This window comes from Hydra viridissima, unplaced genomic scaffold (assembly GCF_058129835.1).
Source record: "Hydra viridissima isolate aposymbiotic clone 2 unplaced genomic scaffold, HvirCarnegie_v1 scaffold_7, whole genome shotgun sequence".
NCBI lineage: Eukaryota > Metazoa > Cnidaria > Hydrozoa > Anthoathecata > Hydridae > Hydra > Hydra viridissima.
The window spans coordinates 776,149-797,967 of record NW_028324306.1 but is presented as its reverse complement, the minus strand read 5'-3'; the positions used below and the strand labels follow the sequence as shown (position 1 = coordinate 797,967).

Genomic DNA, 21,819 nt, shown 5'->3' with positions numbered 1-21,819 from the left:
TAAGTGCGAATAAAGCAGAAAGAGCAAAAACGCAAACAAAGTTAAATGCTCTGCTGATTCCGTAAACGAAACTAGACAAAGTTAAGGGTCTGAAGGGTCTCTGTGTCTAGTGAACCGAAATAAAAAAAATTGCATTATAAAGTTTTCTAGACTTTTATAAAGTTTCCATATCCAATTTAAAGTTTCTGTATTTTACTCAAGAAATAAATAATAAAATGAAAATTACATTGGTGCTTCTGTAAGTATACAAATGAAAAATGTATAAGTACAAAAATGAAAATCATATTAGATGTAATTGAGTGTGAACTAGTGTGGCAAGTATATCCTGCAAGATATATCAATAGGATTATTTATAGTTTTTTAATATTATTATATTATTAATAGATTATTTGCAGTTTAATGTGAATAGTTTACTTAACATATCAATTTAAACTTAATTTTTAACGCGTTCTTATTTTTTTTGTCAGCAGTTCAATGAATCACGAAACAAGCATAAGAAAATTCTTATAGTTTTCAGATTTCTCAGTTTTTACGAAACAGTGAAAAATCTAAAACCAAGATGTTTTTAAAATAGATTTTTGTAAATCAGGAAAAAATTCCGAAATTAATGGGAGAAGTTTTTCATAAGTCGTTATAAAGAAATTGTAATAGTTAATAAATTTGTTCTACATAAACTTTTAGATTTTGCAGTGAACTTTTTTTTTATCATAAACTAACATTTTTAAAAAATTCTATGAAAATGATTTAAATGATTTAATGATTTTTTCTGATTTTCGATATCAGGTTGTTTTCAGGTTTTATATTTACAAAACTATCAGGCGAAGTTTCAAAAAGTGTCGAAGAACCAACCGACGAAAACAGTGTAATATCATTTCTTGCAAAAGAGAAAGAGCTGGGATACTCCGAAGAACAAGTTCTGCAAAAAGTTGCAACCGATGAAAGTATTGCAAAGAAACTTGGTAAGCATGCTATTTTATGAGAGTGTAAATGCAATTATTGTTAACATTCAACTTAATTATCGTAGTTAATTTAGCAACTAATTTTGCATAACATCGCAAAAAATGTCAAAATTATATTTCAAATCTTGTTTTAAAAAAAATTCAAGTATGTCCAAATATAACGATTGTATATATTTTTTGTATTCGTTTTCAGTTTCAAGTAAAATGGTGGACGATAAGCATGGCGGCCAAAAAAGAGTTATCTTATACGGTGAAATTTTAGTAAGAATTAAAGAACCCACGAGATCTACCTGGAAATTTATTGGTAGAAAAAGATATCACAAATAAGTTATTTTTTAGGAACGAAATGGTGTGGTCATGGAAATAAAGCAGACTTTGAAGAAGATCTCGGATATTTGAGCAATTTAGATGAATGCTGTCATAAACACGATCGTTGCCCGTTAAACATTCCCGCTGGAAAAGAAAAATGGGGTTTGGAAAATACCAAAGGATACACGATATCGGATTGTAAATGCGATGACAAGTTTTATGAATGTCTCAAAGATGTAATTCCTTTGTTTACCATTGATAAACTATTTGTTTGTTTTTTTTGATACGTTATTGCCAATAACGTCAAGTAATAATGGCTATTTGTTTAGGTCAACGGTAGGGTTGAAGGAAGAATTGCGAAAGCTGTTGGAAAGACTTTTTTTAACATTTTAAAGATAAAGTGCGTTCAATTACCGAATGGCGTCGATCATAGCAAAAGTACATACCACTCTCCATCAGCCAATTCACCGAAGCCGAAATTCCGCGATGCAAAACATTTTTAATCAGTTTTTGTGCTCACTTTTTAAAGGTTCTTTCTCAATCACTCAGGATACAATCACTCGTCATGATACTTTCACTCATCATAATATAATCACTCGAGAGAAAATTTTATTTTCGAAGAACAGTCCACACATTTGACCGCAGGCTTTCTCACTCTTTTTTTTTTGGAATCAAATACAAATTTACAAAGAGTTACTACTACCACACTTTAGTTTTAAATGGTTCGACTTTAAAAAAAAAAATTTTATATTTTTACTGTGAATTTATTTATTTGCTTGACGGAGCATTCCTAAAATGAGAATATTTATTTATAAGAAAAAAAGGTTTAATTAGAAAAATACGAGGGGTTTAATTGTAAAAAGTTAAAACTTCAGATAAATTTTAAGAACTGCATCAAACTTTATGTTTGCTGTTTGCTTTTTCAAATTAAATTTAACTTTTTTTTACATAGCTACATTATTTTTCTTTGTTGTCAGAAACTGCAAATTATATCTAACTTTCCTTTCATGAACTTAAAACGGCAAACTTATGAATGACGTCATTGCGATCTGTGCTTTTTACCAAATTACTTTTAATTGATATTATTTCTGGATTGAAAGACTGTCCGAAATTGATATTATTTCTGGATTGAAAGACTGTCCGAAATTTGGTAGCAAATAATTCTAAGCGGGCAATAGTAGGTCGTAATAAGTTTCAACTTTGAAAAACTCTTCTCATGAAGCAGATACAAGAATCTTAAAAAAAGGAGATTAAGGAGAGATTCTAGAAAGTTCCATTTAACTATAAATTCATAACATCAGCTTTTTGTCTCAAAAACAGTATTTACTTCTTTCAGGGGCCTTCTCAGATATTTTCAATAAAAGGTTACTTTAGGAAAGCATCATAGAAATGAGTTTTGGAATTGACAAGTGTAACTCTTTCTGAGGCAGAAAATGGGCTCTTGGCTTGAACAATTTTAAACATGGTGGCTACTCACTTGATGGCTTTTGACCTTATTAATAGATCTAAATGAATACAGTTAATACACAAGCATTTTTCTTTTATTTTTTTTACGGAGTGAGGCTGGAGTCTTTTGCTTAATCTCCTCCAATCCTCTTTCTAAACCATGATCCTCTCTGGACTGAAATTCCATATCAGTCTGATTTTAAAAGTGTCTTTTCAATTGCATTGATTTAGAGTATCTGGTTTTGTCACAACTTTGTCAAAAGGTCATCCGATTGTCGCCAGGTCTTGCTGTGTAAGACGTTGTATACAGAAGGTAAAAAACCCTGTGCTGCACTTCTTGCGTCTAAATTTTTAATTAGGTGACCCAGCTTTAATTGCAGCCATATATTCATCAAATTTTTTTTTGACTGCCCTAACAGCAGCATAATGAACACTCAAGTGTTTTTGATTGACACTCTAGTGTGATCAACTAAAATGTTCCATCAATGAGTGGATACAGCAAATAAAGAAAATATTGTTTCAAGAACGTCAAAAAATGTAATATATGATGCATAATTAACAAAAGATGTAATATATGATGCATTATTAACAAAAGAGTATTGACCATGCAACCCCAGAGAATGGTCCAAACAACCATTAAGAATTGTTTTCTTGTTCTTGCCTTTCAAAAATGGCTGGTAAACCTCCATGTATTCTAGCTACAGTGACAGAATATCTATGAGTGTGTCGTATCACCAACGTCATTATGTCAACTTCATTATGTAAACGTCATTATGTCAAGCTCATTCCTTTAAAGATCGAGGATTTTACAATTTACGTCAACAACTTTCTTCTTTCAAACAAAAAAAAATAAAAATATTTCAATTATATAATCCCAGTTTTATTTTATTTTCGTATTTTGAAGAACTTAATAAAAATGAGAAATTTCAGAGTAAAGAAAGATTACCCCAACTTTCCTAAACATTTCACTTTTAAATCAAATGTTTTGGGTCAATTCCAGAAAGATGAATTGCTTGTTATTACACGTAGGCTTTACAGTTAGTTTCCTTTTTAGTTCAAAAACAGCCATTTCTTTTTTAATAACGTTTAATCCAATTTCTTGATGATAGAGTTTCATTTCAATATCTCATTCTTCAATGAAAATTTTGAGCTTTTGAGCTAAATTCAGTTCAGTTTTCTCATTTCTTAACTCAGTTTTATTATTAATGCTGACTTCTTCGTCATCATCAGAGCTTTCATCAAATTGCTGAAACAATAGCTGAATAAAATTAGTCACAAGTTTAAGGTGGTTCACCCCAATTTAAATGAATTTCTTTAATATTGACTTTATATTTTTCAAATTAGTCTATTTATGTTGTTTTTTACTAAAAAAGGGTATTTAAAAAAAAAAAAAAAATCTTACAATTTGCCTCATTCAACATTTTCCCTGTTTTGGTATGTTTTTAAAAAAAGAGATTTCTCAGGAAGTAAATGACCCTTTTTAATGCCCTTTGGTATTTCAGCTACTAACATGTTTACTCAGGTACCTTAGCAGTTTTATCTATTTAACTGGAATATTTAAAAAGTTTTAGGCATTGCCATAATGGTTCCTTGTTTTATTGTGAAGGTCTCACTGCTTGATGACAAAAACACAAACTTAAAAAAAAAGAAAAAACAAATATTCTGCTACCAGTCCTCTTCCAATATATTTTAAACAAACTGGGAAAATTTCAAAGAAAAAGAATAAGCCTATCAGGAGATATCTTTTTTTAACTTTATTTGATTCGCTAAAAAGCTAATGTGGAGAAAATCACAAAACAAAAATAAAATTTTATTTAAAAAGCTCCAGATTCATAAAATGATACAGGTTCTTCTTCTGCTTCTTTATCTAAGAACCCTTTTTTTAGTTCCTCTTAATTTTTGCCTTCTAACTTTGCATTTATTGGTGGATTTATAATTTCCTTTTGATATACGTAATGCATCATGTAATTTAGAAGCATCAATCATAAACCTCCCAGTGTTAACACCTAATATTTTAAACACTTCTAAAACTCCTTGAAAACCATCATTAAACAAAATAATAGCTGAATTTAAAGATAGTTCTAAAGACCTTTTACCAACATATATATCTTTTTGGCATCTTTTCCAAATAACACTATTCAAGCTTTCATTATTATTCTGTGTTTGGCCATGAAGACACTTTTTTAGTAAATCTTGATTAGATAGATCTTTAAATATAGGAATTAAAACTTTGTGAGTAGCTCAATGGAAGGCTTGATTTCTTTTGATATTACGTAAGTTAGTTAGTTTATCAGACTGCCACAAGCACCAGCTTGTTTTTGTCCTTTGAAAAATGGTTGCTATGGGCGTTGTTAGATAAATAAAATATATCTATCCAACTAATGAGATCAATTAGACCTACTAATATACTAATTCAACTAAAAAAATTATGTTCTACAATGACTGAAATTTAAAAAAATCACTTAAAAAAAAAAAACTCAAAAAAATGTAAAAAGTACGTTTTGAATTGGGGTGGACCACCTTAATTATCTCTTTATTTGAATCTTATTGCCAAATTGATCATCTTTATTCTAGACGTTTGTATTTGACAACTACTTCATGAGATGAATTAATGTTATTATTTACAGAAACTACTAAAAAAAACTACTGTCCTTGTCCAAATTTAATCAAATGAATTAAGTTCACCACTGATCAATTTTGATGGCTTTTTGTTGCTGGCGTTATACCTTGAATTTGTAACTTTCCAAGAGATTAAAATCTTTCATTATGATGTAGATTTAAGTTCATATACTGTTTTTTACCCAGGTAAAAAACTCATCAAAATGTCAGGCTAAAATTGTCTTTATCTTGAAGTTTTATTTTCAAATAACTTTTAATTTGTTTCTTGATTAATCTAATGTATTTACGCGATCTTGATTGGTTGAGATTTATTTACGTGATCTTGATTGGTTGAGATTTATTTACGCGATCTTGATTGGTTGAGAGGACTTCAAGGAATTTGTTATCCCTGAGCACGAAAACTGATCGCAAAGTTTTACTTTTGGCAATCATGTGAAAGCTGATTTCGTCAGTAGCAGCCGACATTCGAGCCGACTAGCAGCCGAGTTTTGAGACGACTTTCGTCAAGTCGGCTGAAAATTTCAAGCAGAGTTTTTTAAGGTTATTCTTAAAAAAACTTTCAATTTGCGGCATTTTGGCAACAGAGGTGTTTCTTACAGCCTCAGAGGCCAGATCATTGCAATTTAAGTTAAATTTTCAATTTTGTGTTTTGTTTTTAAATGCCTCGTAATAGCTGTTGTTGTTGAGCCAGGGAGTTTTAAGATTAATATTACAAAGCTTACACTTAGAACTCAGTAAAATTCTTCGGAAAATTCGAAATACCATTGTTGTTTGAATTATAAGAGCGTTACTTTAATAGTTACAACAAAAATAATACGACCGAAGCCTAAGTCACAATTTCAAACTGTCTAAAAGTCACTTTGAAAAACCCTTCATTTTAGTTGTTTTTGCTTTCACTGTTAAAAAATGTAGAATAATGTTCGAACTTGTAGAGAGAAAAAAAAATCGAACTTGAAAATTCCTTAAAAATTGAAACTTTTTAAATAAACAGATGACTTTAATTTTTAAAACTTTAAAAAAACGAAATCTTTTTAAAAACTGTCAAAAATTCAAACCTGAACATATTTGAACTCGGAGCCTTAAATTTTACTCAAGAGTCAAAATAAAGTGATGTTAATGTAGGAGTCGAGTTGTTTTGTTTTTGAAATTAATCTAAAATGTATTCTGCAAGGTAGTACAATATATTTTTAATGCAGTGAACCAATGTGAACGAGTTTTAACAAAGTAATTCTATTAATTCCTACAAAAAAAAAAAAAAACTACGAAGAGCCAAAAGTTCCCGCTTCGGACAACCATTTGCAACACTCTATATTACCCCTAACAATTAAAGGCCAGTCAAAGTTAACTTTTAATTTTTTATATCAAAAGTCCCACGTTTTGGTAGAATCTATATATTTACAATTAGGCCGATGCAACATTTAGAAAAAAACTATTAAATAATGTAAGAATACAAAATATAACTATATGTATATGAATTCTAACTTATTTAAATTATAGGAAAACAGCATTCGCGCGTATATACAAAAACCTGCTGCCTCATCTTCGTAGCTTCTTATTACCCCCGTGAATGTTACCCCCGTGAATGTTGGAAGACTTTGCTTTAACTCTTGCTCGGTGAGCTCTTTGCTTGCGCTCATTATCGCCAAGCGCAGGTGACGTCAAAAACATGATTGGAAGTGATTTGCTCAGTTTATGTAAAGAACTCTGACTTACTAGCCGTTGGCGCGAACCGCGAGGTGAACCAGGTGCTGAAGTGCACTTGGATTTCTCTACTTCATCGTTTGTTTTCCATTTATTTTCGTTAGGGGTTAAGGAGTTCGAACGCACGGTTTTACTCTCCGTAATGTTTAAATGTTTAGTGTCAATAGAATTCTTTGAAGAACTAAAAACAATCGGATTACGGGGAATCATTGGAGAATTATTTTCAAAAGAAAACACAGAGTCTTCACATACTTCTTCGCCTACTTCAAGAGCACTATGGCGTTTACGTGTTTTATCCTGTTCGTGAATTTCAGCAGCAACTTGCGTAGGTGTAGTTTCTAATAAAGTAGCCAATGTTGCGGCTTCGTTAACGTTGGTGGATAGTTTCAATTTCTCATTACTTGGCGTGGGTGTCCTTGAAATAGGCGCTGAGGATTTCGAAATATGAGAAGTTCTGCTACGTAATCCCACGTCTTCATCTTGCTTCAGCTGTCTTTGAAGTATTTCTTCGTGTTTTGGGGAGAGAACTTTTTGCTTCTGATTAGATGGTGGCGACACCAACGGAAAATTATTCTTGCGCTTATAATCTCTGGTTGAAGGCGCCCAAACTGTACTTTGTCCTTCAATTGTTGTAAGACTGTAGTAACTTGGTATAGGAGATGCCGGCACAGGAATTTCTAACAAACTTGCAATTGACGATATCTTTCTGTGTTTCAATGCTTCTTTGCGCTTTTGCAGCCGTTGCCTGGCCGACATGCATCTTATGTAATCATCGAATACAAACTTACAAGTCATCACGGGTAAGGGATTGAAACCAGACTTGCTCCTTCTTGTAAACGGTTGCTGTATTACAATGTGCAATGAGCGACTGTCATCTTTATCAGGATTAGCTTCAACATCCTAGGCAGTAAATGATATCATATAAAGATTTACAAAAGGTTGCGAAAGATTTAAAAAGGGTTGCGAAAGATTTACAAAAGGTTGTGAAACACGAAAGTATAACTAAAACCATAATGAAATACGAGGGAACCACTAACTCACCTGTAAATGGGAAACAAATTTCACCACTCCCCATCCGAGTTTACTTGTGTCTGGCTCTACTAAGATAAACTGGCTTGTGTCAATTACCAAGAAACGACGGATGCTTTGCCTAAGCGAAGAAACAAAAAAAAAATGACTTCAACTTATTAATAATTTAATAAAAACAATATTTTAATAATTTAGCATAAATAATTTATTAATATTTTCACAAAAATAATTATTTAGTTACTTTAATTGTTAATTACTTTTTCAGTTGTTCTTCAAGGCCTTAAGTCAAAAAGGAGCATAATTATATATATATATTTTTTGGTGATAGTGTGTGCTAAAGCTGACCTTTAGTTCCTTAGAGCCCTGGATTTTTTTTTTTAGAAGAATCTTAAAATTACTTCGTGATATTAGATAACCTTTTGACAGATAACCTTTTGGTTTAAATTACCTGAGCTGTTTCTGTCTAAAGAATATTAACAGCATGATATGTAATAACGAAATTACTTTCTAATAGGTTAGTTTGATTTATAAAAAAGAAAGTTACAATCAACTAAAATCTTTGCTTTATTCCTTATCTTTAAACGATAGTTGCCAGAAGAGGTCTGTTAAAAACTACACGTTAAATATCACGAATACATTGTAAGGTACTTACTTTCCCTGTTGGGATATCGTACAAGCTATCAAATCGCTATTGTTAAGATCAAGAACTTGGGATTCACACACTGGATTGTCTACTTTGCTTAACGGAAGAAAACTTTCGCTTTCCCTTTGTATATCCAACAGCAGCTCGCGCATGATAATGAAGATATGAACAGCCTATGCGAAATAGAAACTTTCGTTAAATACAAATTGAAAACAATATATCGTAAAAGCAGATACCGTAAAGTAGAATGACAATAGCTTGCAAGATGTCTGCAAAAGAAAAGAGACCGTACACGCTGTGCTCTTTCACTATCGCCACAGGGGAGTCTTTTAACAAAGTCAATGCCAGTCAATGGAGTGACAGTAGCCGGAAGAAGGAGGGACGCGTCCATTGTAATATATACCACATTTAATGGTTTTGCCTAGTAAATATATATATAAAACAACTAAAACAATATTGATATTAAAAAAATGCAAAACTACCGGGTGCTACAACCCTTGATGTAATATTTTACAAAAGATAATTATAACCGTAAGGATGGTGCTGGAGTACAAACCTGATGCAATTCTTATTTTAGTGGCCTCTGTTATTTTAGTCAGCAAATTTAATAATTATAAAAATCAGTTTTTTTGATTCCGGTAGTGAAATTTTGTAGTGAAAAAAAAATATTTCCATATTCATCAACGGCGATGTTTTTCGCGCAATCTTACCATTGCTATTTCACAAATTAACAGTTTGAAAAAAAATTCTTTAACAGTTGATATTTGTTAAAGAACTTTTTTTTTTTAGGAAAAACTTTCTCAAATCTTGAATACATCATATTCACTACTATTTTAACTATGAGGCTTTACTTAACTATGAGGTTATGCAGTTTTAAAATCTATACAGTTCTTGCTGACAGCTCAAATGTAAAAATGAGCACATATAAAAATAAGAGCTTTAACATGGCGTGTAGCTCTATAAAAAAATATTTTCAGATCAAACTTATAACAAAACCTTCAGATGATGATACTGTCCTTCGAACGTATCCACAAATAAATCATCCCCCTAAAAACGAAAAGAACGATCAGAATCCCCTAAAAACGAAACAGATCAGAATGATCATCCCCCTAAAAACAAAAAGAACGATCAGAATATCTCAGCAGTTTATAATAATATATGTGCATAGTTACAATATATTTATATTTTGTTAAAAGTTCAGAGTAGATTAAAGGCGATTAACTCAACCTTATAAAAATTTCGAAGCTGTAAAATGCTTTCTTCTCTGATGCTCTATAAAAGAAGTTTAAAAAACATTTTTTTACATTTAACGAGCAAATAAGCAACATAACATATTTTATAAAGCGCAACGCGGCTGAGAGTTATTGCAACCATAGAGGTAAACAACCTGAAGCATAGCAAAATGTGCGTCTGTGATCCGCGTGACGTCTCCTTGAATAACTAACATGCGAATGACTTTGACACACATTTCAAACGTCACCAGTCGCATGTACGAGCCTAAATTACAAAGCAGCTTTATTAGTTTGTCGATTCAGCTTTTTTTTTTTTTTTTTTTCTAAACACAGAGAATTATTCGGAAATAGCAAAAAATTAATCTGAAAAACCAACCGTCGCACACACCCAACTCCAAACAATGTAACAACTTGTCCATGATGTCTTCGTTATACTTATTGGATTGCTAAACAGATGATTTTTAAAATTACCAATATCCAAAAAAGCGTTTAAAATAAAAAACGAGATGAAATTTAAAAATCATTTAAATCATAGTAAATAAACAATGCTTTGCCCATTCAAACTTTTTGTTTGTTGAGCAAGCAAAAACAGTTTTTTTTTGGCATCTTGAATCATGACGTTTAACTTTTTATAGCAAGAGAAGTTACACAGCATAATTTTCATCAACATGCCGACTCTAAGTTATTCTAACGGCAAAAAAAAGTGTACTTTTATCTATCTTTTACCATGTACCATATTACATGTTAAAAATATAAAGTATTCATGTAAATAATCAATATCAATTACATAAATAGTACCATAGTTCTATTTACATTTTTTATATAGATTATGAGCTAAAATAAGCAAATTTATAAAACTTACAACTGGAGTTGCTAACCCAATATCTTTTAGCAATTCTATACAAATCCCTAAATAATAAACCAATAAAATTGTCATCATTCTCTAAATACAATTGCCATCATCCTCCAAATAACTATTGCCTCATCCTCCAAATAACTACTGTATTTCTATTACAAGATACTGTACTAAACAACACATGTAAACAATATACACAAATAACATACATATCATTCAAAAAAATGCAAACACCAATAAAAAATATATAAATGAATATAGAAAATTGATAAGTATTATGGCTAATTAAAAACTAACCTGAATTGGTCATGATTGCATACAATAGACAGAGCGCAAAAAACGTTTCTCCGTCGTCTCCATGACTACAGTTAAGTGAACTCAAAATATTCTTTAGAAAAAATCTAAAAATAAAAACAAAAAAATAAATAAAAATAAATAAATACACTGCTACAATAAACTATGAAACTAAATTTGATAACGAAAAACTAAATTCAATAAAAGATACTTTTCATTTCCTGGTGCAACATCACTTTTAGGTCCATCAGTGAACTAAATTTGTTAATCAGAGCACATTAAATTATTGTCATTATTAACAACCATTAGTTGATGCCTGCAAAAAGATTCACTAAAGAATGCTTCACAAATATCAACAAACTAATCAGTAATTTTAGTTTAGGAAAAATAAATCAGAAAATTCAATAATAGAATTCTAAAAATAATTTATGCTAAAAGAAAATTCTTAAAACAATTTATACTAAAAGAAAGAAAGTAGAGTATAATTTTTTTCTATGATAAAAATCTTTTTTTTTATTTAAAAATGTCACTTTTTTCATACAACTCAAACATGGCAGTATAAACAGACTTCAATTTTAAAATCATTGTACTTTAAGATGGTAGAGTATGATTAAAAATAGAGATAGCAAAATGAAATTTTAAAAACCTTCTTTTCTTCATACTTTCTTTCTTTCTTTTCACTGCTTTTGATATTACCTTCAACTATAAAAAAAACAAAACATTTTGATTGGGTAATTCTTTGAGTATAGAAGATAACACTATTTTCATCTTGCAATAAAAAAATGCAGCTATTAATACATTTGGGTCTAAAGAAAAGAATTTAATCTAAAAAAATCAAACTTGTTATCTTTTATTTTAAACCAATTGGCATTATTACCACCTAACGAAAACCTTTAACTTTATTTCAAAAAAGATTCAAGATGAAATTTGAAGTTTTTTTTTTACCTTAGGCAAATTTAAACAAGTTAAAAAAGATAAATATAAACAAGATAAATATAAACAAGATAAGTATGAAAACTAAGTGAAAATGAAGTTCTTCTATTTGTTCAACAAATAGCTCCTACATCAATCGCTTTAAAAAATCTAAACAATATTGAAAATCGGAAAAAAGTTTACTAAATATATTTTTACCAGATTCTGTCTGTCTAGAATCTATTCTGCCTCCATTTGGGTTGTTGTAAACTTTAATAGAAGGATCTTTTTCAACAGAATCAACAAAATTGTTGACTTTATTATTTAACATGGTTTCTAAACCATCTGGTGAAGGAGTAGACATTTCCTCACTAAAGTTTTCTGAAAAAATGAAAAAAATAAATAAATAATCAACCACATTTAATCATCATTTCAATCTTAATTTATCAAATATCAATTAATTACAACAATTTAGTGCTTTGAAGGCTATACTTACTTAGCAGTAGTGGTCTTTAAAGCAGTAAATTATTGGCTTTAAAAGGCTGTACCCATTTTCTTTTAATAATCAAAGATTTAATTTTGATTTTTAAATATTGAAAATATTTTAAGATCTCAAATAAAATATGAAATAAAAAAAAAAGAAAATACCAGGTATGTAGAAAGTGGAACCCTTTATCTTATCTCTGTCAAGAGAAAGAGCTTTTAACTTAGATGGTAAATTATAGCTATCTTTTGTGACTCCATGAGCTTCTAACTGAGATTCTAAAGATGCTGGTGGGGGAATAAAAGCACGTGAAGAAGATGAATTGTTTGACCACTGTGACTAAAAGTAAAGAATGTCATCTGAAATCGAAAACTTTTTTCAAGTTTATGACAGAAAATCAGTGAGTCAGAAACAAACCAAACAAACTAAATTCACAAAACAGGTGGCAAAATATACACAAATGTCTAGTGACATAAAAATTAATGAAGTGATAAATTGTAAATGAAAAGAGATCTTTAAAAAAATATGTTCTTACCTTTTTCTCATCAAGCTCGTCTATTGTTGTTTGATACGGTGTTGTTCGTATTTCATTTTCATTAAAAATGACATCAACAATTGCATTAACCAAAGGTGAATGATTCATGATTAACATATGCTTAAGAGAAAAGTATTTCAAAGTTTATGAAGTTGCTGAAAAATCTGCTGAACTTTATATATTTTTAAAAATGTAGTTACATATACAATGTTGAAACATACAGAGCTACATAAACTCTGCTGGTTTGATTTATGGAAAAAATGTGTTACGTAAGTAAAAGCAAACGCTAAATGTTTTATCTTTTTCATAAGTCAATTCAAACAACATCAAAAATACTTTTGAACAGATTATTCAGTTAAAACCATGCCACGAAATTTTAGAAGTATTGCAAGCATTGGTCACAAAAAAATTTAATAATTTAAAAGAAAATCTGTTAACACTTTGCAAAAGATGTACCAACCAAAAAATACCTGTGTTAGCAAGAATAATGAAACAAGTTTGCTGATGTGAACTCTCTCATGATTAGATAAATCATCAGGCAGACTGTAAATGTATAACGGAATGAGCAACCGATTAACCATATGATCTGTAAGAATCATATTCAAAACGTTGATTTTCAGAGAAAGGATATCATGTAAATAATGAAGGTGGTCAAGGTGATCTGCAACCGCAGCTTTCAGCTTATCAAACTTGAAGTGACTAAAAAAAAAAATTTTTTTTTTCTTTTTTCTCCATTAGAAAAAAATAAATAAAAAGTATTTCATACTTAAACATATTTTTTTTAGATAACAAAAATTTAACAACAACAAAAAAAAAAACTTCATTTCTTTATTTCTTTCATTTTAAACAACTTTTTTTTTTTTTAACAACAATTTTAATTAAGCAGTTTGCTAAATAAAAAAAATTGCACAAATTCTGCAATAAAAGTTTATAAAAATCTTTAAGAAAATTTAGTTTAAAATTGAAATTTTAACACAAAGCAAAAAAATTTTATCATTTCTCACTCTGTTTCCTGAATTACACAATCGTCAAGTTCAATTGCATCTTTACCAATTAGCCAAATCAAGTTTGAAAAGTAAGGTGTAGCGGTTTTATCACAAATGAATTCCAGCATTTTTTCATGGCCCACTACAGAAAAAGTTAAGAAACTTTTGCAACATTAAAAGAAAAAACAAAAAACATACATGAAATAAATAATAAATAATAAATAATAAATAATGAAATAAATACTGATAAACCTATTTTAATGTCATTTCTGTTTCATGCAAAACTGATAAACCTATTTTAATGTCATTTCTGTTTCATGCAAAACTGATAAACCTATTTTAATGTCATTTCTGTTTCATGCAAAACTGATAAACCTATTTTAATGTCATTTCTGTTTCATGCAAAATTGACTTCATGGAGCATTTTTCTACTGTTTTACCAATCAATTATGTTCTGATTTTTCATCTTTAACTACAACTTGAGATTTTCTTTTGTCAGAAGCAAAAACCAAACATTTTTTTTCCAGCACAGATTAAAAAACTCTACTCCTTTAATTTAACTAAATTTCTTAAAACAAGTAAGGCCACATGAAAGAGGCATAGCAACAGCAGAGTAAAAGAAGCGGTTGCTCCAGGGTAAGCAACACTGAAGAGCAAAAAATTTACTTGTCATTGTTATAAATTGATAAATGTAGAATTAGTTCTGCCTCAATTTTTATGACAAATATTTTTGTTAGTAATTTTTATATACAGGCATTATGATCAAAAGCTTCTCTTCAATTTTATTTGATTGCTTTTATTTTATGAAACTTATATTTGTATTTTTGTTATTTGTTTACATTGAAAAAAAAATCAATGATTAATTAATTTATTGTTTAATCATTGAGTTTGAAGTTTAGGGCAAGAGGAGGGAATTGTAAACATTTGTGGAGGGAAGGAGTAGGTAGGGAAAATGAGGTCAAGTGTTCTTCAGGGTACTCTGAATCTTGCTATGCCACTGCTGCATGAGCTTGTATATACCTTTGTATGTGTTAAGGGTAAGTGTTCGAACAGCAATTCTGACCATGCTTTCAGAATGGTGGAAGAATTTGATGGCTTCTGTATAAAGTGGAAAATCACATTTTTTCTAAATTAAAAAAAAAAAAGAAAAGGATTTAAAAATTACACTAAAGAATTTATTAAAACTAAAGTTTAGTTAATAGAAACGTCCTATTTTTATAGTTAATCAAAAAATGAGTATTTAAATCTTACCTCGTTAAAGAAAAAATTGATCGTTTGTTTGTTGAGCTTCAGTGAGAGAGTTTTGAGAAAAGATATGTAGTACGCTAAAACTTCTTCATTTGAGAAATCGAACTTGTGAACAATAATTGAGTTTACATGATTATTCGATAGCAGGAAATCTACAAAAGGATTTTGTAAAAAAGTGGTCAAAAGTTGAAATATTTTTAAAACATTTTTTAATAAAAATATTTATTACAGAAACAAGTAATAGCTATTTACATTTAAAATAACTTTAGGATGAAATCTCTCTAAAAAAGATTCAGAAACTTAGGATGTAGCTTAAATAAAAAAAAAACTGTTGTGTTAAAGGAATAACAGTTTGGGTGGGTATAAATATTTGTGATAAAGTAAATCTGTCTTTCCTGAAACTTTAATTTTTTTAAAAAAAACATATAACTCTAATTGGATTAAAAAACCATTTTTCTAAACTTCAACTTGTATGAAATACTAAAACTTTTTCCTTTGTAAGTGCTACATATTTTAAAACATACCATTAGTGCCTTGCAGCAATCTGCAGCATTAAAACCTAAAACATTAAGTTTTAATGCATACATTGATACCCTTAATTTAAATCTTTGGCATTCTGAGCACTAAAAGAACTTATTTTAAATTTAATGCCATTTTTCCAGACTTGAAGATGTAATCATCATAATCATAAAACTTAGTTTGAATCTTCAAGCAAAGGGGCATTCAGTCAAATTTTGATTAAATTTAAAAAATTCTTCTAGCTCTTGACAAATAATTCAACTAAAATACTTTTAAAAAACTGTTTGGAAAGGTACTCTTTTTAGAATCGTTTTAGCAAAACTACTTTAAGAAATAACTAAAAAGAAAAAAAAAAATGTACAAACAAGATGGAGTTTTTAGAATAACAACATTTCATTTCATTTTATTTTATCTTTACTTCCATAAAAAAAGTTGAACAAACAAAAGGTCTACTGAAATGATCTTAGTATTCTTAAGCAAAAACTTTTGACTTTTTTTTCTTCTAAGAAACAAACTTCAGAACCAAATTCAAACACAAATACACTTACGATGTTCATATGAATACTAGAAATAAAATGTTAAACACAAGCTTTTATCAACTTTATTGACCATCTAAATTTAAACTTAGCACATAAACAGAAAAACTTACATAACGAAGTTTCATGGCGAATATTTTCAAACAGAATGTTAAGAGTCTGAAGCAGTTGTACAGTCACGTAGCTGCCACAATTTTGTGTCATAAACTTCAAGAAGAAGAGCAACATGTTTTTTTCAAGGAAAAAACTAAAATTAAAAAAATGTACAACCATAAATAAATTATACAACTTAAATAATCAAATAGCCAGAAATTAATTGTCATGACGAGTTAATAACAAAAATCTTTTATAATCTTAAATATACATGTCATATCAGATTTTTATAAGTTAATATTAGAAATTCAAAAAAAAAAAAAAAATTTATTGATTTGCAAAACAAATTCACATCACTGGGTGACATTCGTTTTAAAATATTGTTACTGGAGTATTTTTTAGAAACTTTTTTAAGCGTTTCTCCGATTTCGCTTATATCAACACTTTAAACTAAAGTTTTCATAGAACTCATTTTATGCTATACAGACTGTGTATGTATTCTTTATCATCTTAAGGTGGCTCACCCCCATTAAAAATCAGAAAAAAAATTTTTTTTTTTCTTTTGAATTATGTTATTTTAAGCATAAAAATTGTAAACTAAATGCAGAGCCGAATTTACAGTTTTAGGGGCCCTAGGGCAAAAAAAAGCCTGTGGCCCCATATTTAGAAATAATTTTAGTTTAAAAAAATATAATCTTAGTTTAATGTAATTAAAAGTTTTATTTTCATTTTTTTAAAAATATTGTTTAAAATCTACATAATCTTTTTTCTGTATTTTTCATTAACGAAATCATTAATCAATGAATCTATATTAATTGACTTTATTTTGTCTGTGTTGCTTGATAATAATGCAAAATTGTTTAACGTTTTTTGTGACATAGTTGATTGCAAATCATTTTTTGTTAATTTTAATTTTGAAAATGACCTTTCTCCAGAGCAGTTGGATATCATGAAACATATGAAAATCCTAAGAATGATTTCAGTATTTGGAAATGTAGCCTCCATTTGTTTTTCCTTTATAAGTTTATACAAATCTAAATGGGACAATTCAGGAACTTGAGTATTAAAATGTTCTTTCAAATACAGATGTAGATGTTCAATTTCTGCATATAAATTATTATCAATATCTTCCATGTAGTCTTCCACCAGACGATTAACACATGTCTTCAGCTTATCTTTGTTGAATCTCGTGTCTATTAAAAATACAAATTTGTCATTCAATTCCTGATAGCATTGAGCTCTTTCTTTTAAATTTGTAGTAAGATTATTGATAGTTTTTAAAAAAAACGTTTGTCTTAAAATCTTCACGTGGACTTAATTGAGGTTCTTCTGATCGGTTTTCACCTAATAGCGCTTTCTTATTACGGCGTCTCTTTTGTAAATAATCTATGCCTGGTAACAGTAACTTTGCATCTTGTTCTATTAAATCGATTGTATTAGTTAATCCAAGAAGATAATCTCCAAGAGATGAATAAAGTTCAGCACAAGTATCTAGAGTAATTGTTGCAATTTGCAATGATTTTTTTTAATCACAAAAATATTTAGAAAAATAAAAAAACAAATTTTTTTAATTTTTTAATTTTTTACACAATTACTTTCTAATGAAAATGTATGCACTTTCCAAAAATTAAAATTTAATTTTGTTGCAATTCGATTTTGGGGCCCCTTTTTTTGAGGGGCCCCTAGGCCATGGCCTATTTGGCCTGCCTGTAAATCCGGCTCTGACTAAATGTCTAATCTATTCTCCAAGGTTTATCAACTAATTTTATTGATTTGAATCACTAACAGTTTATTATAAAGTCATTAAAATGTTTGTGTAAATAAACTTTCAAGTTCTTTAAAGTAAAACCTTTCCCCATGAAATTCTATTCAAAAAATTTACAATACCAACACAACATGCCTTACAAACCTACAAATTATAGCAAAATAAATCTTAAATGACAAATTTACTCAGGAAAAAAAATACCCTGAACTTTTTTTTTTGCAGCTACTTAAAAAATTACTTCACTTAAAGGTTATGACAAATACTTTCATCAAATTATGTTTATTATAAGATAAGTATTTAAGAAGATTTTACTCATAAAACCTCGTCATTTTTCACATACTTTTATTTTTTGTTTATTTGTTAGGAACATGTATCAACTCTGAAAAATGAATACATTAACCATTGTATCGTTTATTTAATTTCTTTAAATTTATAATTGTCAAATATCTTTTGATAAGTAATAGTTTGAAGAAGATTTTTTAGTTACTGCTAAATTTTCTTTTTGAGTTATTAATTTTTTTTGTCAAAAAAATTTTGTTTTGAGTTCTAAAGTTTTCTATTACAATGATGAAAACACTTTTAAATATTGACAAAATGCCAAAAATATCAAATAATGACAGAAATTGTGTAAATGTGTTACATGAAGAGGGGTATAACATCAAAAAAAAAAGGCTGAATGCATGAATTGTTCCCAATCTTCTGTTCAAAAACTAGTTAAAAAGTACATCGTAACTGGTGATGTAGGGGATAAAAAGAAGTCTGGTTGTCCCAAAAATGTTAACCCCACATGACAAACAGTTTTTAAAAGTATCAGCATTAAAAATCATATAAAAGTAAGCATAGAAATTGTTCAAGATCTCAGAAAAGCCACCAGAACTATGTACTGTGCAAACCATGTACTGCGCGATGAACTTTATTTAGATCTAGCTTAAGAGGCTGTCTGGCTATCAAAAAAATCTTTATTATGTAAAGGCAACAAAGAAAAAAGATTAAAATTCTCAAATAAACATATTAAGTGACAAAAAAATCAATGGGCTATGGTATTGTTTACAGATGAGTCAAATTTCAACAATTTAGGATGAATAGAGGTCTGTATGTGAAGCAAATAAAAAGAGAAGCATTAATATTGACTAATATTGACAGTGAAGCATGGTGGAAGAAATATTCAAATTTGGGGTGCATTTCAATTGAAGGAGTAGGAGATATTGTCAGAATACAGAAAAGGCTTACAGGTCAAAAGTACAAAAATATTTTACAAAATCATACTGTGCATTTTAGACAACAACTAATTGGGGGTAATGTTATCCTAAAACAAGATAATGATCCAAAACACACTTGTAAATTAGTAAAAAAATTTTTTTTTAAATCTGCAAGCGAAGGGAGCATTTCCATGTCTTGGCCCCCTCAGAGCCAAGAATTGAATATAACCAAATGTTTGGTTATGCAACTCTAACCAAACATTTGGTTATGTTAAAATATGGAATTACTTAGAAAAAGGTGAAAAGGTTGCTTAAGATCTTAAATGAGCTTTGGAACATTCTACAAGAAGAATGGTACAACATTCCAAACACTTTTATTCTAAATCTTTAAATTTTAAGGCTCAAAGATGTTATTAAAAACAAAGGTGGTCATAATTAAATATCATTAAAATCATTACCATTCTTTTGCACAGTATTGTATATGTAGCAATAAACAAACTGATTTTTTATAATATTATAAAAAAAAGTAGTAGGAAAAATGTGTTCAAATGGGGGGGGGGGGGGGATTTATGATGGAGAAGTAACAAAGTGTCATCATGAAATATCTCATTTTACAGCTTTAAGCTAAACTATATATTTCTAAGCAATTTATTATGGAAAATTAGTTCATTTAAAAAAGTTGTTGTGAAAATCTCTTGAAAACATTAAGAAATGACTGCCATAGAACAAGAAATAGGAGAGAAAGAAGGTATTTGTTTTTATGTCTACACTGTGAAGTCATTGGGTTTTTTGGTCAACAAGTTGTGCTCTTGCAAAATTAATTCATAGTTTTTATTGAGGTATAGTATGCATCTTCTTGTGGCCAGGTTATAAAATTAAATCACTTGATGATTTTAGATTTAAAAATTTATTTATTTATTTATTAAACTAAAACTTTCACAGAGTTTTTCAAGTGTTAAAAGCTGAGTTTACAGAAATTAATTGGTAATTTATCTCAAAAAATATTTCAAAACTTTCTTTATTCAAAATTTAATTGTATAACTATTTTTAGTTGTAACAAACAAGTGAACTGCATCTATTACAAGATATTGATAAAAAAATACTTTATGAGCTTGGTCAGACAGTCTTAACTTTTTATCAACATTGATTTATTGCTAATACTTTATTACTCAGGAAAACCTTCATAGGGTAAATAAAAAACAGCAAGTAGGGAATTACTCAAAGACTGTTGAATCATTTTGATCTCCCCATATAAGTATCTCAGCCATTTGCCGCAATGTCTCAACAAGAAGACTTTTATTTCCTTCATTCACAGTGCTATTTCTTTGAAGTACATAATGTAGGTATCTACAAGACAGAATAATACCAAATAATTTAAAATATATACAGTGAGATATAGTAATTTAAAATTTTACAAAAAAATCCAGCAAATAGTAAATTTCTGAAAAAGATCTTCTATATCCTTTTATATTACTTTCATGCTTTTATAACAAATCATATTTTGTTAAAAAGATCAAAATAATAAACAAAGATTCATAAAGATATTTTTTTAAAGACTTTCTGTTTCAACTCTTGTCATTTTAAGCAAGTATGTATTTAAGAAGTAAAACTAATCTGCAACTAAATTAACTATTAGATTTATTATTATTATCATCATATGCTATTATTTCATTATGACATCAATTAAAGCTCAATACAAAAAAGGAAGTTTGATACTTAAAGATTAAAACAAAAATAATTCAAAGTTTATCAAAACATTACAGTTAATTACAGTTGATTATCTAAAATCAACTTTTTGTCCTAACAACATTGCATAAGAACATTTTAAACCACTTCAGTTTTCATAAATCTGGCTTTGTGTTAATATAAGTATGAAAAAAAACTCCATGAGTAAGGAACTACCTTAACTGTTCTAATGAATGAGTTTTTCTTGGCTTCCATAATGTTTCTGCAATCCAATTTTTTGGTCTTTGCAACATCATGCATTATTTGACAATAAATAGTACAAATAACCAAGTTTATAGCTTTAAAAGCCTAAAACAAATAATATACATAAAGTAGAATGTTTGTAATCCTAGGTTACAATAACAGTCTATTGTGGTTTGTTCTACACTAAACCCCTTCTTTTCTGGAAATTAAGTCAAATTAGCATTTTTTTATTTAAACACATAACTTTACAATATATACAATATCATTGATATGAAGATTTTAAATAATAATTATGTATATAGTAAGGTAAAGTAATTAAGTAAACCTTAGTTGCAAAGTATTTGCATTACATTTTTTTACAAAAAAAGTAATCTAGTTTTTATAATCAAATATATTTTATAATCAAATATATAACGAAGCCAATGAACGGAACCAAAATCGGGAAAATTTCGTATGAAGTCGTTTAGCACACAAAGTTTAAATCGATTAATTCTTGAGTTGAACAAGTGAAGATTCATATTTAAA

General features: G+C 28.8%; 2 protein-coding genes across 3 annotated transcripts; one reads left to right on the top strand and one right to left on the bottom strand.

Annotated features, from left to right (window-relative positions):
• The first annotated feature begins 92 nt into the window (after window positions 1-92).
• On the top strand, window positions 93-2,172 carry LOC149885508 (phospholipase A2-like). The gene is made up of 5 exons (XM_090094436.1): window positions 93-238; window positions 784-959; window positions 1,153-1,209; window positions 1,299-1,504; window positions 1,598-2,172. Exons 1-5 carry the CDS (start codon window positions 216-218, stop codon window positions 1,769-1,771), a joined length of 636 nt encoding a protein of 211 aa, XP_089950562.1. The 5' UTR covers window positions 93-215; the 3' UTR covers window positions 1,772-2,172.
• A 4,536-nt stretch (window positions 2,173-6,708) lies between these two features.
• Window positions 6,709-21,794, bottom strand: LOC145183951 (protein CLEC16A-like). Of its 2 annotated transcripts, none has more exons than XM_090092567.1 (22): window positions 21,268-21,794; window positions 20,584-20,712; window positions 16,422-16,555; window positions 15,257-15,405; window positions 15,026-15,131; window positions 14,024-14,147; window positions 13,490-13,718; window positions 13,020-13,139; window positions 12,649-12,823; window positions 12,220-12,381; window positions 11,735-11,790; window positions 11,300-11,343; window positions 11,092-11,195; window positions 10,801-10,847; window positions 10,315-10,384; window positions 10,094-10,203; window positions 9,934-9,978; window positions 9,703-9,753; window positions 8,999-9,127; window positions 8,716-8,879; window positions 8,076-8,184; window positions 6,709-7,934 (listed from the first exon to the last, which is right to left on the bottom strand). In XM_090092567.1, exons 1-22 carry the CDS (start codon window positions 21,345-21,347, stop codon window positions 6,870-6,872), a joined length of 3,402 nt encoding a protein of 1,133 aa, XP_089948693.1. In that variant the 5' UTR covers window positions 21,348-21,794; the 3' UTR covers window positions 6,709-6,869. The 2 variants fall into 2 exon arrangements, with proteins under 2 accessions (XP_089948693.1, XP_089948694.1); XM_090092568.1 differs by having other exon boundaries at window positions 15,778-16,555; window positions 21,268-21,401.
• Between the last annotated feature and the right edge of the window lie 25 nt (window positions 21,795-21,819).

Bases quoted from the DNA above. Each gene is read 5' to 3' on its own strand.
- LOC149885508 (XM_090094436.1), top strand. From the start codon at position 216: ATGAAAATTACATTGGTGCTTCT. The intron at 239-783 runs GTAAGTATACAA...TTTCGATATCAG, and splicing joins AAAATTACATTGGTGCTTCT to GTTGTTTTCAGGTTTTATAT. The intron at 1,210-1,298 runs GTGAAATTTTAG...GTTATTTTTTAG, and splicing joins AAAAAGAGTTATCTTATACG to GAACGAAATGGTGTGGTCAT.
- LOC145183951 (XM_090092567.1), bottom strand. From the start codon at position 21,347: ATGATGTTGCAAAGACCAAAAAATTGGATTGCAGAAACATTATGGAAG. The intron at 15,406-16,421 runs GTAAGTTTTTCT...ATCCTTTTGTAG, and splicing joins TCGCCATGAAACTTCGTTAT to ATTTCCTGCTATCGAATAAT. The intron at 11,344-11,734 runs GTTTTTAAAATT...TAACAAATTTAG, and splicing joins GAAAGTATGAAGAAAAGAAG to TTCACTGATGGACCTAAAAG.